Source organism: Peromyscus leucopus, chromosome 6 (assembly GCF_004664715.2).
Source record: "Peromyscus leucopus breed LL Stock chromosome 6, UCI_PerLeu_2.1, whole genome shotgun sequence".
NCBI lineage: Eukaryota > Metazoa > Chordata > Mammalia > Rodentia > Cricetidae > Peromyscus > Peromyscus leucopus.
Window position 1 is genome coordinate 68,851,920 of NC_051068.1, and position 19,596 is coordinate 68,871,515.

General features: G+C 42.2%; 1 protein-coding gene and 1 pseudogene across 1 annotated transcript; one reads left to right on the top strand and one right to left on the bottom strand.

Annotated features, from left to right (window-relative positions):
• The first annotated feature begins 489 nt into the window (after positions 1-489).
• On the top strand, positions 490-19,596 carry Tdrkh (tudor and KH domain containing). The gene is made up of 14 exons (XM_028857426.1): positions 490-609; positions 10,976-11,123; positions 11,876-11,982; positions 12,647-12,836; positions 13,617-13,756; positions 13,844-14,165; positions 15,862-16,022; positions 16,154-16,326; positions 16,479-16,543; positions 16,848-16,999; positions 17,355-17,456; positions 18,152-18,248; positions 18,647-18,736; positions 18,909-19,596. Exons 2-13 carry the CDS (start codon positions 11,000-11,002, stop codon positions 18,694-18,696), a joined length of 1,683 nt encoding a protein of 560 aa, XP_028713259.1. The 5' UTR covers positions 490-609; positions 10,976-10,999; the 3' UTR covers positions 18,697-18,736; positions 18,909-19,596.
• On the bottom strand, positions 9,648-10,385 carry LOC114683211 (annotated as a pseudogene).

The window sequence follows — 19,596 nt, forward strand, 5'->3', positions numbered from 1 at the left end:
CTTTCACACAGTTCCTTCCCGGTCCCCTGGCCAAGCCGGGGGTGGGGACCGATCCAGGCAGGCATTCTTAACAGAGAAGCGGCGCCGCGGCGCCCATCACCAGGCGGCTTCCCCCGAGGCCGCCCAAGTAGGGCCGGGGACACCCACGGGCGAGCTAAGCCCCCGGAGCCTCGGAGCGCCGAAGTCCCTCGCGGGTCGCGGCCATTCAACCTCCTCGGCTTAGAGAAGGACCGGGGGACCCCAGGAGCTTCTGGTCCGGCTACCACATTCTCAGCAGGTGCAAGCTCCATTACCAGCAGCACCTGCCGCCCGCCGCTCCCACTGGCTAGTGACATGGGCCGGCTCGGGCTTTCCATCCGGGTAATTGGACTTCAGCCCACAGCCGCGCACGTCGCTCACGGCAGCCCGCGGAAGGATTGGCTGCGGCGGGGGAGCGTGATTGGTCAGGCTTCGGGGCGAGCGCTGATTGGTGCGGGGGCGCCGCGGGGGCGGGGCAAGCGGCTGGGGAAGAGCCGTCCCGCTAGGCGGCTACGCTGAGGGAGCGGAGGGGCGGCGGCGGCGCGGGCGAGGTGCGAGGCCAGGCGTGGAGCGCGCGACTCTGGAGCAGCGGTAAAGGCGGGGCTCGAGAGAGAGAGGAATTTGGGGGCGTGGGAGAGACTGGGCGGTGGGCAGCCTGGCACCTGGGAGGCAGAAGAGTCGGGCGGGTGGGGTGAGGGTGTCGTGGGGCCTGGGGGTCGGGGGGTCACCGTCTAGGGCAGCTGTGCCGGGAGCTGGACAACTGGACCCAGCACAAGAGCGCTGGCCCCGGGGGCTAGGCCCCCAGGACCGGTGGGGCCCTCGCCACAACTCGTTTGCACCCCTAGACCGGCCTTTTTTGTTAATTTGCCTCCTACCTGCCCTATCCTAGTCCGGTGGCTCTTTGCAGCTGCAGGGTGTTTCGTTATTTATTTAGTGTCGGGGTCTGGGTCAAGCTGGCTTTGAACTCGAGATCCTCCAGTCTTGGCCTCTGGAGAGATGGAAGTACAGGCAAGCGCCACAACACTCTGCTTTGGAATGATGGTTTTTCCGGTAGTCTTCCTTTGCTTTGTTTTGTGTTTGTTTGTTTGTGAGACACAGTCTCTTGTAGTCTACCCAGACTGGCCAAGAACTTGCCCTATAGCCAACCTTAAACTGCTGAGCCTTCTGCCTTCGCCTTTCAGGTACTAGTATTCTGAGCATTGGACACCTGGCCTCCTCACCACCACCTCTCCCCAGACAGGATTTCATGTCACTAGGGTGGCCTTGAACTTGCTATGGATGAATTTGAGCCTCAGATCCTTCTGCCTCCACCTCCTCGGTTGCTGGGATTATAAGCATGTGCCACCACCCCAGGCTCAGTCCTCATCAGTCCTGGTTGGTTTGCCTGGTTGGAGTTCATTTATCCATTCCTTAACATATGAATTGGTAACACAGAGCACAAACGTATTTGTGATACCTGAAGTTAAATTTGCCTGTTGGTTCAAATGCATATCAGCCAGCAAACCTGTCTTTGTCACCGGAATTCACCCTGTGACACACTTCCTCCACAAAAATTGCCAGTGTTTTCTGACAAGCTGTCGTCCCATTCAGAAACCTTGTAACTCTCTTCTTGACTTTGCTCCCTACCTTCCCATAAATCAATTGCTAGGTCTTCTATATTCATACTACCAATTCATACTCTTATTTTTGTGTTATGGATATCTGCTGTAGTCATCTATTGGTCTTTGTACCCACTGTTACTGCTTACAGTTCATTCTTCTAATAACAGAGCCGTTAAATAAGAGTTAATGGGGCAGTAAAATGGCTAATCCAGAAAAGGGAAGCCTGATGCATTCAGTCTTCAAAAACAGTGTAAAGCTAGGAGAGAACCAACTCACAAAGCTGTCCTCTGACCTCCACATCTCTGTCCTGACACACGGTTGTCAAGAGAGCTGATTCCTCATGTGTCCTCCAATGCCATATGCAGGCCAGTACACATGCTTGCACAGGTATAAACATGCAATTTAAAAATAAGTATAAGCCTGGTGTGCGCTATGAAAATGTGTCTGGGATACTGTGAAAATCCTTATGGACTGGTCAGGATTTAGGAAATTTGGATGCAGATCCAGAAAAATATCTGATATTCTTGGCTATGATTCTGATAGTTTCAGAACTAAAAAACTAGTGCTGTGGGCCTCAACAAAGAGATGCAATCATGACTGGCCTTCAAAACATTTATCCCCCTTGCATATTCTAGAAATGATGGACCAGCTATATGATCTTGGGAAATTCCTTTTATATTTCTAAGCCTCAGGTTTCCCCAATTGTAACATGAATGAAAAAAATAATGTTTATAATCCATCCCAGTTCTAAAATTCTTTGATTTCTATGCCATATAACATGAATTATGAGACCAAAAATAGCATAAAAGGAGACATGAAAACACACAGGGCTAGATTTACTTTGATTTCCCCTAGGGTATTCACACTGCCCCTGACATCCAAAAAGCTTCTTGAAGGCAGCTAAGTCTGTCTTGCCTGCTATGTCCTCAGAACCAAGTTCATATTGTATATCAGTATTTATTAGTTTGAATAAATTGTCAGGAGATAGATGTGTTATATCTTTTCCTAAGATTTATTTTACTTTTACTTATGTATATGTGTGGCTGACTGTGGAAGTCAGAAAAGGGTGTCAGATTTCCTGGAGTTGGGAATTACCTGATCAGTGCTGGGGACCAAGTTCAGGTCCTCTGTAAGACCAGAAAACATACTTAACCACTGAACTATCTCCAGCGCCATGAGCCATTTCTTGAGATGATTTTCAGTTCTGTCCTATGTAGGAAATAAACCTATAAAGTTCTAACTTCTCTTTACTGTTGCATTGACAGTATTTTGTTTTGTTTTGTTTTTTGTTTGTTTGTTTTTGAGACAGAATTTCTCTGTGTAGCCATGACTGTCCTGTAACTCTCTCTGTCTACCTGCCTCAACCTCCCTAGTGCTGGGATTAAAGGTGTGTGCCACCATCTCCTTGAAACAATATTGGGTTTTTTTTTTTTTTTGCACTATCATGTAATTAGTTGTTTCTCCTACTAGATGGAGTGTATCAGAGTAGGAAATTTTTTGTTGTGGTTTTTCAAGACAGAGTTTCTCTATGTAGCCCTGGCTGTCCTGGAACTTGCTTTGTAGACCAGGCTGGCCTCAAACTCACAGAGAGCCACCTGCCTCGGCCTCTTGAGTACTGGGGACATATGCCACCACACTCTGCTAGAGCAGGAATTTTTTTTTAAAGATTTATTTGTACTTTCTGTGTACTAGTGTTTGCCCATGTGTATGCTAGTGCACCATGTGCATGCAATACCCACAAAAGCCGTGAGGGGGTGTTGGATCCTCTAGAGCTGAAATTACAAACTGTAGTGAGCTGCTATGTCGATACTGGGAACCAAACCTGCTTCTTCTGTAAGAGCAGCAAATACTCTTGAACACTTAGCCATCTCTCCACCCCCCCAGAGCAGGAATTCTAATTCTTCCTTCTGCCCTCAGCATTTGTAGCTCAACTGGAATTTTTTAACTGAACCAGGAACTAAAAAAACTAAAATCTTTTCTCAACATCCAAAATAAATTATTTCTTGATGTAGGAAAGTAGCAATTCATAAGTTAATATTTTGAAAAGTATATCAGTGTAAACCTCCTTTATGAAGCCAAACATGTTTCTTTTCCTTGAGTACATATAAAGGTGTTTGTATAATACTACACAAATTCTTGTGAAAAGTTTTATTTACTGGCTAATGGAAAAACTGATGTTTATCCAGTGATTTAGGGGAATGTACTTTACAAAAATAACAGAAGAACCTCAGGCCACATTAAATTCAACCTCTTTCCCCTAAATATAGATAGAGTGGGGTGGTGGAGAAAGTCAGAGTAGTAATACATGCTTCTAATCCAACTACCTGGAGGCTAAGGCAAGAGGGTCCAGAGATCAGACCAGCCTGGGCAATTTAGGTCCTGTTTCAAAAAAGGGGGCTCGGAAAGAAGGGAAATATAGGTCAGTAGTAGAATGCTTCCATAGTATCATCCATTCTTCCCTCGAAAAATGTGAGTGTGGGTGGGTAGTTAGAGAAAGCCAGTTTTCCCTCAGCGTTAATGCTTAGTCTCTGAAGTGGTGTACTAAATCTACCAAATAACTATCCCAAATTGACAAGACTCCTGAATGCCCAAGGTAATAAAAGGTTCTGTTTTTCCTCAGGCCATAAGTCTGGTCAAGAGGATAGATTGTATTTTTGGTTGTGAGCCTAGCCTTTAATGGCTGAGTCATCTCTCCAGCCCAAGAGGATAGATTAAATTTATTTAAAACTACTGACTAGGTCTGAGTGGTGGTGGCATACGCCTTTAATCCCAGGCAGAGGCAGGCAGATCTCTGTGAGTTCAGGGCCAGCCTGATCTACGAAGAGTTCAAAAAAGCTACTAACTAGGGGGAAAAAGGATTTAGTAAACCTCTGGTAGATTCTCTGAAGAATTTTATTCCATCTGGTCAGTAAAGCTCTCCAAGGCTACATGCAAGTGTTCATTCAGCAAGCATCTGTGGTTATTTGTGGTAGTTCTAGAGCTTGGGACCCTGAGACACAGGAACTCTACCATTAAGCTACACCTGGAATATGCTAGATACAAATTGTGATGCTTTGTGGGAAAACAAATCCCGCTCTAATCTCCTTACCAGTCTGTCTGCTCCTGGGAGTGAGGTTTCCACACTAGTCTCTTCATTTTTCCTTCTAGGCTTCCAGGGAAAGCACTCTTATAACCAGTTTTACTCCAACGTTGGTTCTGTATTGATGAATATGTTTTTAGCCTTACTAGAATAAAACTAATTTTTTTCAAGATGAAGATATTTTAACTTTATATGTATGCATTCCTGTATGCATGTTCATATGTTCATGGGCTCGTGTGTATGTGTAGATACTTGTACAGGTGGAAGCATAAAGTTGACACCAAGTGTCATCAATTGCTTTCTATTTTATTTACTGAGACAGGGTACCTCGCTAACCCAGAGCTCCCCAGTTCTGGCTAGTCTAGCTAGCCAGTTAACCCCAGGGATCCAGTCTCTGCCTCTCAGATGCTAGGATTAAAGATAGCCACTGTACCTGAGTTCACATGGGTTCTGGGATCCAAACTCTGGTCCTTGGACTTATACAGCAAGCATGTAGCATTGCCCCGACCCAGCATTTTTATTATTATCCGGGTTGAATTTTGTACCTGGAGGCAAATTATATTTACTCATGTTTAAGTAGTTCTTATTGAAAACTACATTGTGGCCCAGTATAGTGGTACATGCCTTTAATCCCAGCACTCCGGAGGCAGAGGCAGATGGATCTCTTGAGTTATAAGGCAGCTTGGTTTACATAGTGAGTTCTAGACTAGCTAAGGCTACATAGTGAGATCCTGTCTCAAGAAAAAGTATTTTAAAAAAAGAAACCACACATTATATTTGGGTTATCATAGTATGTAATGGCATTGTGTAATTTTTTTTATCATCTATAATGTTTTCTACTGGTGTTTATTTACTTTTGAATTGAAGTTGATCAAAATAAAGAATTATATATTGTTACCCTGAAAGTTTAAGTAAAATGAAAGTTAAGAAGAAACTTTTACTCGGAGCCAAGCCAGGCGGATCTCTGTGAGTTCGAGGCTAGCCTGGTCTACAGAGTGAGATCCAGAACAGGCACCAAAACTACACAGAGAAACTCTGTCTCAAAAAAGAAAAAAAAAAGGAAGAAGAAGAAACTTCTGAAATCACTTGACAAGACTTTTCATAAGCAAATAATAACTCAAACTCTGGGTGATAGGTTAAACAAACTTTTCAGGTATATGTGTACCTCTATAAAAATGAGGCTATTATTTCCTACTTTACAAGGCTATATGAATATTGAATAATTAATGCATATAAAGTGACTAGGACAATAGCTACTCAGCACATTTATTTTTTATCTTTGTGTTCCTACTGCCACAGTAGCATCTAGCACATGGAAGTGATTGATGTGCTTTAACTGCACAAGTAAAGCCAGTAGTTCTAGAGGAAGCAGGATAATAGATAAGCACTGTGGTGGAATAGTGTGGCCTATATCCGTCAGCACTAGGAATCCCTGAGGCTTTGGAAGAGATGCTATTAAAGATGAAACTTGAAAGAATAGAACTTGATGAGGACACTGGCAAGACTGAGAAGACACAGGTGACATGTGTCAGAGGAAGATATGTAAATAGATCCTATTCCCCTAACAAATATAGAATAAAAATTTGAGGATATGAAGATGGCAGGCAAAAATCAGACAAAATATCTTTCATCCCATTAAGGAATTTACATTTAGGCAGCTGAGAGCCACATTAAAGAAAATAAGAGAAATTGTATTCATTCAACAAAGTATTATCGACCAAATATTAAGTAGTTATTGTATGCTAAGCACTAAAGAAGGAAAAAAATAATCTGTATTCTTGAGGAATTTACATTCTTATGTAGAGATGAGAAATAGCCTTGCAAGTTATCAAATAAGTTGGTTTTTAATCATAGTAATATGGAAAATCACTGGAATATTTTGAGGGGAAACATTACAAGCATTACTTGAAGTTTTCCAGTTTTTGAGAATAAGCTAAAAGGATGATGGCAAATACAAAGATATAATTAAGCAATTGTAGTAATCTAAATATAATCACACACACACCATGATGCTGGGGATTGAACTGGAGGCCCTGTATGTGCTCGGAAGTACCATACCACTGAGCTCCATCCCTAGCCTGATACAGTGTTGTAAAGCAGAGTTACAGCAAGGGAAGAATAAACAGTGGTTGGAGTAGAGGGAGTAAATGTTACTGATAGCTGAGTGTGGTGGCACACATCTATAATCTAGCACTTAGGCTGGAATAGGAGGATCGCAAGCCCATCCTGAGCTCCTTAGTTCTATGCCAACTACCTAGCAAGACCCTGTCTTTAAAAAAAAAAAAAAAAAAAAAAAAAAAAAAAGGTGGTTGGATACAAACACATAGTTTAGGAGGAAATTCCTAAGTAGATCCACAAACTGAGGAGTTATATCCCATACATGGGATTTGAAGTCAAAGCCGATAATGAAACTTGATAAGATCACCCAGGAAATGAGGTAGAACACAGAAGGGGGCGGGGAATGGATCCCTGGGACACTCCACTGTTTGGAGGTTTGAAGACAGAGAAGGAACTGCTAAACAAGACTGATAAATCAACTAGAAATGGAGATGAAAAACTGGAAGTCTGTGCTGGGAAAGCCAAATGAAGAAAGTGTTTAGAAAAAAGGACATTGCAGGCCTGGTGGTATAAGCCCATAATTCCAGCTGTTTCGGAGGCTGAAGTAGGAGGAGGGTAGATTCAAGCCTTCACTGGCCCATAGAGTAAGTGTGAGTTTAAGGCCAATCTGAGTAACTTAGTGAGACTCTGTCAAAAAATTTTTAAAGATTGAGAGGCATGGTCTCACCTATAACCCCAGCATTTGAGAGACTGTGGCAGGAAGTGCCTCAAGCTCAGGACCAGGCTGGGCTACAGAAAGACCAGAGTCAAAGCAAGTGAGACTGGGGATATAGCTCAGTAATCGAACATTCGCCTAAAATATGGGGGGGGAGGGAAGGAGGGAAGTAAGGAGGCGGGGGAAAGAAAAGAAAGGGATAGCTTGTAAGGACCACTGCTTACTATCTACAAGTTCCTAGAAAAGAAAAGCCTGGTGGTGGTGGCGGCTCATGACTTTAATCCCAGCACTCAGGAGGCAGAAGTAGGTCCAGCCTGGTCTACAGAGCTAGTTCCAGGACAGCCAAGGCTATACAAAGGGCCCTTGTCAAAATGAACAAAAGGACAAAGAAAAGAGGATATCACAAACTATGTTAGATACTATGACAAGATTAGGCAGGGAACTGAAATGGATCTTTAGATTTAGCAGCGTATTGCTAGTAACCTTGATGAATAATGGGAGAGTATTCAAGAAGAGAAAATGAGGACAGATATGTTACTACCCCTGTGCCCTATGCAAAAAGAAGGGGGAAGTGGAAAGCAGTTGGGGAAAAGTAGATTCGACATAGAGTTTCTTGGAGAAAGAGTGTTGTGGTGCTAAAGAAATGGCTCGGCGGTTAAGATCACTGGCGATACTTTGAGAAGACCCAAGTTTGGGTCTAAACACCCACATCAGACACTTCACAACTGCCTGAAACTCCTCCTACAGAAAATCCATTGACCTCCTAAGGCACCTATACCCATACACAGACATACACACATATAATCAAAATATGTGAAGAAGAGTTAAAGGACACCTTGGAATACATGAAACCCTATCTAAAAAGAAAGGGAGACTGGGGAAGGAAGCATTAGAAACTTGAGACGCTCTGAAGCAATTGTGAGTTTAGACACGTGGAATAAGAATTACAGTGAGAGAGATGTTGGTATTTGCTTGACAGCAAAGTGAAGGTACAGTATCAGAGATTCATAGCAAAGCTAGTAAGAAGGCTGTTCAATGTTCTAGATAAGATTTGATATGCTTCTCAAATGGGGCACTGTAGGCATTATTAGGCTATAGGTACAATTGAAGCTACAGGTATCAGTGAAGTTGCCTAAAGAGAGCAGTAACATTAGCAATGTATAGAAGGCACTGAATGACAAGCCCCACACTCAGAAAGACCCTGCCAGGCAAACAAGATGAGAACCTAAGGGGAAAGGCACAGAAATGAAGGAGGGATTTTCATGGAGAGTAGCTGCCTTGCTGTTGCAGGGTGGTAAGGTAAGGCTTCAGACATGTCATCTGGGCTGATCTGGGAAGTTCTGTTGAAGGAGCAGAGCAGTACTTCATTTCACTCTTGGTTGAGGAGTAAAAAGAAGCCAGATGGTGGCTGGAGAAATGACTCAGTGGTTAAGAGCACTTGTTGCTCTTGCAGAGAACCAGGGTTCAGTTCCCAGCACCTACATGGTGGCTAACAAGCACCTGTAAGGCCAGTTCTAAGAGATCTAACACCCTCTTTTTGCCGCCTGAATTCACATGGTGCACAAACGTGGAGGCTCTCACATGAACACAAAATAAAACTAAAAATCTTTAAAAAATAAATAAATAATAAAAAAGGGAAGAAACCAGATATAGAGACTAAATAAAGACTATGCCTCCAGAAAAAAAAATAATAAGTGCCAAGACCTTTACTAGACCTAAAATGGCACCCTTTGCAGACCCCAACTTCTAGAAAGGCCCAAAAGTATAAAGGAATTTTAAGTAGTTAGATATGAAATCTAACTATGGTTTTGGTTTTTTTTCCTAAAGTGTCAAATGCTCTATTTGATACTGTACATAAACCACACTAAAGCCTTTCAATACTAGAAGGCAGCATCCTTTAACAGAGAATTCTAATTAAATTGGCATCATCAAGAATAAACAGTTGCTGGGCTGGAGAGATGACTCAGAGGTTAAGAGCACTGGCTGCTCTTTTAGAGGTTCTGAGTTCAATTCCCAGCAACCACAGGGTAGCTCACAACCATCTATAATGAGATCTGGTGCCCTCTTCTGGCATGCAGGCATACATGCAGGCAAAACACTGTATACATAATAAATAAATCTTAAAAAAAAGAACATTGCTGTTTCCTTAAAAAAATAAACAATTGCTTCCTGATGTTCAACTACTACCTGTAACAGGCCAGTGAACACAATTAAAACACAGGTGTCTTCAGCTTGTTTCTGAGATAGTGAATTTCCCCAGTGTTTAAACATATTCATATGCCCAGTTATATAAATTAAGTGTAAAACCATTCAGTATGTTTTGAGATGACACCCCCATCTTTGTGGAAAGTTTAACATTACTAATTAAGTCCAATCCTTTCTTGATAAAAGGAGGGCAGTGATAGTATTTATGTATTTATGCAATTGGAATTGTTACTTTAAAAAAGATCATATCCACTTTACTACAAGTCAATTTTGCTTAAATCAGGACTGTCCAACAAAAGCATTGTTAGCCATTCATGATCTGTATTCTGGTATATGAATAAATTATGATACACAGTAAAAGCCATGAAACATTTGTAGTAAAGACATTGGTATTAACTCACTAGTAGCCTTTTTAAGATAAGCTATTAGGTCTGCCCTTTCTCCCTTATTAATCCCAGTGAAGATCATTTTTGTTTCAAGGATGTACTTTTTGGGATTCTCCAAATACTCCTCCAGTGTATCCCTCCCCAGGTGATGCCTTTGTTCTTGTTGGCATCTATGTAAGAGAATCCAGTGGCCTGACCTGGCCTCCGCCCAAACAGACCATGGAGATTTGGTCCAGTCTTATGCTTGCCTCGCTTTTCCACAGTATGGCACTGGGCACACTTCTGAACAAAAAAATCTTCTTACCTTTCTCAACATCATCCATTTTTAATTCACTCCTTTCTGCTCAACACCACAAATGCTTCGACCTGAAGATGAATTGCTCTTTACTATATGTATGGTTTTTTTTTAATTTTTCATTACTTTTTCTTTAAAAATTAATATATAGCTCTTAAAAAAAGATGAAATGAGTATATAGTTTCATGTACCTTAGCTAACATGGTTTTTTTTTTTTTTGTTTTTTGTTTTTAAATATCCTGAGACTTTTTCCATGAAATAGATTTGATTTTTTTTTTTTTAAACTGGAGCTTTTGAAATGGGAAAATAGACAGGTGAGATTTTGTTGTTGTTGGTTTTGGTTATTTTATCTTACTTGTTATTGTTTTGTTTTTTAAGACAGGTTTCTCTGTGTACCCCTGGCTGTCCTGGAACTCGCTCTGAAGGCCAGACTGGCTTCAAACTCAGAAATCCTCCTGCCTCTGCCTCCTGAATGCTGGGATTAAAGGCGTACACCACCACTGTCCAGCATAGTAGTGGGGGAGGGGGTTGTTTGTTTTTAATACAGTGTGTTCTCATGCCTCTCTGCCAACCAGACAAGTGGTAGCAGAAAACTACTTCTTGATTTGTTTGTTCCAGGATGTTAAGTCAGTACAACAGAAAATGTCCACTGAACGAACTTCATGGACAAACCTGTCCACTATTCAAAAAATAGCCCTGGGTCTTGGAATCCCAGCAAGTGCAACAGTTGCCTACATCCTATATCGCCGATATAGGGAAAGCAGAGGTATGTGAACCCATGCAGTGCCTGCAATAATATTCCATCTCCCTGTTTTGTTAAGTTGAAATGAAAGCTGCCCTTGCCATACCAGTACTTTTTGTTAAAATATAATTCATTTTCTGTGAGAAAGGTTTGAAAATGTCATTTCTTCCTTTGTTACTGGAAAGCTAGTTTATGAAGGGAACTCATGATGTCATTGACTCTTCCCTTCGGCAAAACCAACTATGTGACTTTTAAATGTATATACTCACTCATTCTGCTGCTTCTCTCCAGCTGTCAGGAGGTAGGCCACAGCTGGACCTAGAGAACAGGTCCCAAAGAAATGACTAATATAAAAATAAGTTTTCAGGCCAATGAATGCTTCAGACAGCTTCTAGCCTTTATTGTTTTATAAGAGTCATGTCTTAGAGTAGCATCCTAAAAACTCATAACTTTTCTTCTCCAGAATCATCCTTTCCCATTTTAGTATCTGAAATAGTATCCCAAAGAAAATGCCAAATGGTCTTTGGAGGAGGTCAGGTAGAGTGCTGGGGAATTGAACTTGCCCTTGTGTATACACTGCACCCTTACCTCTGAGCTATACACCCAGCTCCAGCTCTGGTCTTTGGGGACCTTCTCATTCCCACTCAGATTCTATGTCTTGAATTGTGGTTGAGATCCATAGTTTGTCTCTTGGATTAGTGTCTCTGACAGCCTGACTCAGGGGAGAGATAGTAGTATTTAGTGTATTTAAGTCTGGTCTGTCATGGTCTACACAGAAGAACGATTGACATTTGTTGGAGAAGATGACATTGAGATAGAGATGCGAGTTCCCCAGGAGGCTGTGAAGCTCATCATTGGTCGACAAGGCGCCAATATTAAACAGGTAAGTGTGAGCAGGCAGATGGCTTTCTCGGGCATGGATTCTGTGTTGACTCCTTGTTTCCTTCCTCTGAACACCCATGCTGCACATATTTTTAAAAGAGAAAATACAGGAACTTATTATTAAGCTAACTGCACTGGTTTCCTTCTAAAAATGAACACTTCTCATATGGTAGATGACTAAGCTACCATATACTAGAAACAGTATTTGATTGGATGTTTCTCAGTTTGATATAGCATGAATATTTTTATTAGATAGTTAGTGAGCGCCCATTAAATGACAATAAAGAATTGCTACCTAACTATTCTTCCATTTTCCAGTGTTTAACTGAAATGTCAAGAAAGCAAAATCTTTTTGCTGGGGATATGGATATTGGTAAAGTACTTATTAGTACTACTAGGACCTGGGTTTGCTCCCTAGCAGAAAAAGAGAAAGAAAATCTTTAGTTGCTAATCCAAACAAAATCAGTGAGCAAACGCAGAGAGAAATGATTTTAAGTTAACTACTATTTGGATTACCTTCATCACTAATTTTCATATATAAATAACAGTCTCTTGATTTAACTGAGGCCTGTGGCCAGCTCCACCAGCCTCCAGGGTTTGATAGAATGTCCTTAGCTAGGCCCAGATTGAAGTTCTTTAAAGTGTGTGCCTCCTTCTCTCTGCAGTTGCGGAAACAGACAGGCGCTCGGATTGATGTGGACACGGAGGATGTAGGCGATGAGCGAGTACTACTTATCAGTGGTTTTCCTGTTCAGGTGTGCAAGGCCAAAGCAGCAATCCATCAGATCCTGACAGAAAACACCCCAGTGTTTGAGCAACTCTCAGTCCCCCAGAGATCTGTGGGCAGAATCATAGGTACCACTGGACAGCTTCCTCTTCTTTATTCTTTATCTTTACCTGTCTTTCGCCCATTTCCAAGGGTTTTCCTGGCTTCCCCTTCACTTTGTTGGGGGAAAAAGACACACTTAGTTCAGAACTTGACTTTCTTTCAGAACTGGTGTTTTAAAAATGAGAGTCTTTCAAATAGGTTTTTATTGGCCAGCAAGATGGCTCAGTGGATAAACTGCTGCTAAGCCTGACAACTTAGTCCATCCCAAGCCCCACATAGTGGAAAGAAAGAACCAAGTTGCCCTCTGACCTCCACATAGGTGCTGTGGTACACCCTGTCCACACAAACCACACATGTATATACAAGATAAGTGAATATTTACTTTGTTAAAAATAAGCTTTTACAAGGATGCTAGAGATGCCCATAGCATCCTAGACCTTTGAAGACAGTGACCCAGAGAGTCCCTGTTATACTTCTCCCTGGACCATTCTTTAGTGCTGATACTCTGTACCATGTGTCTTACAGATGAAAATACAAAGTATAGCTGCTGTGCAGCCAAAAAGTGGAAATGTCTTGACGTTAATCTGGCCAAAGCATAAGTTTAAATAAAATGGTTAAATCAGAATCCTATATTCTCTTTTCTCCAGTAATTACTTCAGTAGCTCCTTATTCCTACTTACTATCTTACATTCTATTCAAATTGATTATGAGAACTGACTTCTTTTTGTAACATGTACAGAACAGTGGTTCCTCTTGTAGTGAATGTTGGTCTGGAGGAAAGGACGGGTTTTTCTGTATTAATATAGGGAGAGGTGGCGAGACGATTCGTTCTATCTGTAAGGCTTCTGGAGCCAAAATCACTTGTGACAAAGAGTCAGAAGGAACGTTACTACTGTCAAGACTTATCAAAATCTCAGGAACACAGAAGGAAGTGGCAGCAGCTAAGGCAAGTATCCTCGAGGATGAGGGTGGCCCTTCTGCCCCTCCGTCAGTGTCTGGCTACACAGACGTGACACCTCTCTTGTTCCCACAGCATCTGATACTGGAGAAAGTCTCAGAAGATGAAGAACTTCGGAAAAGAATTGCCCATTCTGCAGAAACCAGGGTCCCACGAAAGCAACCAATCAGTGTGAGAAGAGAGGAAGTGGCCGAGCCCGGTGGAGCTGGTGAAGCAGCTTTATGGAAGAATGCCAGTTCTAGCATGGGGCCGGCTGCACCTCTGGAGGTTCCTCTCCGCAAAGGAGGTGGTGATATGGTTGTTGCAGGACCAAAAGAAGGTTCCTGGGAGAAACCTAATGATGACAGCTTTCAGAATTCTGGTGCCCAGAGCAGTCCAGAGACATCCATGTTTGAAAGTATGTAATGAAGAGGAGCCTATTAACCATATGAAAGACAGGAATACTGGATTAACTACCTTAAATAGGAAACAATTAAAAATTCTGTTTTTGTGATACCCATCTCTGTCATCATAGATAATGCCTTTTGGCTAATATTTTACTTAGAGTAATATCAAACATTAATAATAATTTTCTGAGTACAGCTAATGAAGGAAAATAAGATAGAAATATGTTGACAAAGGAAACAGATTAATAATCAAATTAAATTTTTATTATAGTCTCTTACACATATTGTGTGTGTGTGTGCACTTGTATGTATGTGCATCCGTGCAGGGATGTGGTGGGGGGTATGCCATGAGTGCATATGTACATGTACATGGGGGCCAGAGGTCAGCTTTGTGTGTTGCTCCCCAGGAACCATTCACCTTATTTTTTCAGATGAAGCCTCTTTACTGGGACCTAGGACTTGCTGATTAGACTAGGTTGACTGGCCAATGAGCCCCAGGGATCCCCCATCTCTGCCTCCCTGACACGGAGGTTGGGATTACAAGCGTTTGCCATCATACCTTGACGTTTATGTGGGAGCTGGGGACAATCCTCATGCTTGCATGGAAAGTACTTGACCAGCTGAACTGTCACCCCAGCCCCAGACAGACTTTTTGTCATACACACTTAGTTTAAATCATATTTGTATTTTGTCTTGAGAAATTTTATGTGTATATCAATGTATCTTGATATCTAAAATTTCCCTGTGCTCCCCCAAAACATCTTCCTCCCAACTTCATTTTTTTTATAACCCATTGAGTCCAATTAGTGCTACCCATATTTGCATGGGTGTGGGGCCATCCACCTGGGCCCGGGTAACCTACATTTCCAAAGAAAAGTGACCCCACACACACACCATCCACAATGCCAGTAGTTCCTTAGCTAGGCAGAGGGCCTCAGGATCCCCTCCCCCATCCATGCTGGAATTTTAACTGACTTGATCTTTTGTAGGTGACCACAGCTTCTGTGAGTTCGTGTATCCAAATACCATGTAATGTCCAAAAGACCACATTTTACCACACTTCTCATCCTCTGACACTTAGATTCTTTCTGTCCCCTCCTCCATGGTGTTCCCTGAGCCTAGGTGGGAAGTGGGGGTGTGGGTTGCTATAGATCTTGTCTATTGCTAAGTACACTCATATCTAAGCATACTTTTTTGCATAAGAAATTCTCAACCTGGTTTTGCCTGTCTCATTACTGTTTCTAAATGTCATCAAAGAAGAATGAAATGGCCATGGGCTTCCTCTTCTACGCAGAGGTGCTAGCTTGAACAAGAAAGAGCAGAGCCCCTAAAAGAAGCTTGCCTAGGTTCATATAATAAATCCCTGGTAGAAGAGAATCTATAATAAGCAGAATTGCTGTCTTTGTCCTTTCTTATTGATCCTGCCAGGCCTAACAGATGGAGGTTTAACCTTCACTATAATTGCTGCCTCCTTTGAGTCCATGAAGAATGACAGTGTAAATAGACTTGGTTACATAAAAAGGTATAGAAGATAACTTAGTACCTTTCTTCGGGGCATTTTTGTATGAGTCACCAAATTGTCCCTCTAACCATTTCTAAAATGGTAAACAGTCACAGGGTATTTATATCTTTCATCTCCCTGATGCAGTCTCCCCATTCCTACCAAAGATGGTACTGATATGGTCACCATCCTTACCCTGTGTTCAGTTCCCAGTCCTGACTTCAGTTTCCATGCTGATGAGTACCTAGAAGTCTACGTTTCTGCTTCTGAACACCCTAACCATTTCTGGATCCAAATCATTGGCTCCCGCAGCCTCCAATTGGATAAACTTGTCAGTGAGATGACCCAGCACTATGAGAATAGTATGGTGAGTTGTTATATGGAGAAGACTGGGCTGGGGCTTATCTTTTTCACTGAAAATGTTCCTTTCTTTCTGTTATTCTCTATTAGCTACCACTTCATAATAACCCCCTCATGACTTCCCATCTCTACATATAGCCTGAAGACTTGGCTGTGCATGTAGGAGACATTGTAGCAGCACCTTTATCTACAAATGGTTCCTGGTATCGAGCCCGGATTCTCGGTACCTTGGAAAATGGGAACTTGGACCTCTACTTTGTTGACTTTGGAGATAATGGAGATTGCCCACTGAAGGATCTCAGGGCTCTCAGGTAAGTGTAGAAGCCAGTGTGGAGTCTGCTAGAATCCCAACTGTTGGCTCACTTCTGCTGAAAAAGTGGTGAGCTATTGGCATATATCATCAAGGAGATTTAGAAGGGAACGTATATACCTGGCATTCTAATTTCGATTTCTTTAACTTTAGGAGTGACTTCCTAAGCCTTCCATTTCAAGCAATAGAATGCAGTCTAGCACGGATTGCCCCCTCAGGTAACCTAGTCATGCCTCCTATTGACTTTACCTCCAAACAGAGTAACTTTCATACAGCCTGTAAGAAGAATTCTCACATTCCCAAGCTTTTTAGTTCTGGAGACTCAGGTGCATTTTCCTTATCAGCACTAGAAAGCAAGACAGAAACTTACTTGGCAGTCAGATCCAAACCCACCAGGTCAGAATATAAGTACATTCCTGGAATCCATCCTGGACAGGATGCATCCCTACTCTTACCAGCACTGACCTTCTCTTATCAGCTCTGAGGCTCAGCCCCTTCTTTCCCCTTATGATCTTCTTCCAGGTGAACAGTGGGAAGAGGAAGCTCTAGATGAGTTTGATAGACTCACTCACTGTGCTGACTGGAAGCCCCTGGTGGCCAAGATCTCCAGCTATGTCCAGACTGGAATCTCAACTTGGCCAAAAATCTATTTATATGATACCAGCAATGGGAAGGTAAGGGTGAAGTTCATACATTGCTTGCTGTATCATCTATATTTTCTTTCCCAGAAACTTTTGGTTTTTTTCCGAGACAGGTTTCTCTATGTAGCTTTGGTGCTTGTCCTGGATCTCTCTCTGTCTCCAACTCACAGAGATCCACCTGGCTCTGCCTCCCCAGTGCTGGGATTAAAGGCGTGCACCACCACCACCACCACCACCACCACCACCACCACCACCACCCGGCCCCAGAAACTTTTATCTGATATCACTTCTACTCTGAAAGATCTGCCGACCATCTCACCTAAGTTTGGTTGCAAATTTGCTCTCCCTTACAACAGAACATCATTGCTTTCTCATTATTCCTTTTCAGAAACTTGATATTGGGTTAGAATTAGTTCGTAAAGGATATGCAGTCCAACTTCCTGAAGACATGGAAGAAAACAGAACTGTCCCAGATATGTTGAAGGACATGGTGAGTCACTAGTCATTTCCAGGAAAATCTAGTGCCTGTAGGCACAATCAAATGTCTAGTCATAACACTTGTATCAATTTTATTTTTTAAGATTTTAATGTTTTTTTCATATGTATGTGTGTTTTAACTACATGTGTATCTTTATACCACATGCATATTGTGCCTGAGGAAGCCAGGAGAGGGTGTTGGTGCCCCTGGAACTGGAATTAAAGACAATTGTGAACTGCCATGTGGGAAGAGCAGCCAGTGGTCTTAACCTCTGTGCCATCTCTATAACCCCTAACAGTTATTTTTTTAATCATACGTATGTGTGTGTATCTAGTGTATGCCAGATGTGTGAGTGCCCAAGAAGGAAAAAGGCATTGGGTCTCCTGAAGATGAAGTAACAAGAGGTTGTGAGTCATGTAATATGGGTGCTGGGAATCCCACTTGGGTCCTCCAGAAAATTAATGTGTGCTCTAACCACTGAGTCATCTCTAGCCCCATTTCACCAACTTTAATGAAATAAACCTTAGGCCATCATGAGAACCTTTAGATTACTTCATTTTCCAGACTGATTAAAAATGTGATCAAAGACATTGTGTCTTTCTCAGTAGTCAAATTGAGCAACTGCCTTAACCAAACCTGTGATCAAAATGACAGGCTTCTCCCTTTGCACCAGTCAAGATACTTTCCTTTTCTCTTCCATGCCTAAGGACACAGAAACAGATGCTTCTCTTGCCAGCATACTCACTGAGACCAAAAAAAGCCCTGAAGAGATACCACATACCCTGTCCTGCCTCAGTTTATCAGGTACAAACAGCAATACTTTCATACAGCATCTGTGCAAGTTACCTTTTCTTAGTCTGTCCAGATTAGGGAGGTTAGTTAAAGTTTGGTTCTAGGACTGCGGAATGTGACTTGGTTGGTAGAGTACTTAACATGCACAAAGCCCTGGATTAGATCCCTCGGGCTTGATAAAACTGTGTGGAGACACATGTGCCTACAATTCCAGCATTGGTAAGTGGAAAAGGAGCATCACAAGGTCGGGGTCAATAGAGAGTTTGAGTCCAGCCTACACTGCATACAACCCTGTCTAAAAACAAAAACTACTTGACTCTTAGGACACCAACTGCCTGTTTTTCTACTGAGCTTCACTGGCAATGCCTGCTGGAATAAAGCAATCGCATGTTCTTGTTTCTGCTCACTAGAAGCTGCCTCTATGTCTGGTGATGATAACCTTGAAGACGACTTATTCTGAAGTCTGAGCTGCAGCTGCTGGACCAGCCATCTGCTTTGCTGTGAGTGGTGCTGTCATCTATCTGTAGCAACAGGAAAGTAAGGAGTCTGACAAGGGCCTTTATTCCCTCTTCCCTACTCTCTTACCTTTGTGTATTTCTCTACAGCATCTTTGGTGCAGCTTAACTTGCTCTGAGAGCCCATTTAAGCTTTTTATCTCTATGTCTTTGGCAGGATTTGGTGCCAGAAGAGAGGAGTCTGTGATGAGAGATCTATGAAGTCATTTATTTCACATGGTGTGGCTTGCTGTGGATCAAATCCATTTTCTGTTCCATTGAACATACCAGAAAGTGACTAATGAAGACAAATAGATTTCTCCACTGCCTTCTTCTGGTTCCTCCCCCATCTTTCCATGTTTGAATGCTGCTGTGTACTTCCCAGCCTCTTCACACCAGGTTCAGTCTCCTCTGCCAGTAATAGTTTGCATTACTGCTGGACTGCATTCTTTTTGTGGCTGGGGAACAGCCAGGGTTTGGGCATTGGAAGTGATGATTCTGCAGATTTCTGACTCACCTTATCAGGTGACTATAGTTATAGGAAGTATTTGGTGGACTCAGAAGATTGCAGTTGTCAGGAGACAAAGGGAAAAATTGGCATAAATATACGGGGAGGAGAGTACTACCTCTCACCCTCAATTGTTGAGGTTATTGAAGATAGTTTTTTTTTCAAACAGTCCTTCAAGCTATTTCTTTATAAAGTTTACTTAAAATACAAGTAGAAGAAATGGGAGGCAACTTAGGAAATGTTGTAAATTTCTAGCATGTGTCTATGTATGCACACACCTAGGGAGAGAAAAAGAATGTGTAGTTTTACTTAAATAATTTGGGGGATTGTTTGCTGAATAAAGTTCTCTAGAAAATTA

What these genes read in the sequence shown, in the direction of transcription:
- Tdrkh (XM_028857426.1), top strand. Translation starts at nt 11,000, where the DNA reads ATGTCCACTGAACGAACTTCATGGACAAACCTGTCCACTATTCAAAAA. An exon ending in AGGAAGTGGCAGCAGCTAAG is followed by an intron (nt 13,757 to 13,843) that starts GCAAGTATCCTC and finishes TTGTTCCCACAG; the next exon opens with CATCTGATACTGGAGAAAGT. An exon ending in AGAGACATCCATGTTTGAAA is followed by an intron (nt 14,166 to 15,861) that starts GTATGTAATGAA and finishes CCCTGTGTTCAG; the next exon opens with TTCCCAGTCCTGACTTCAGT.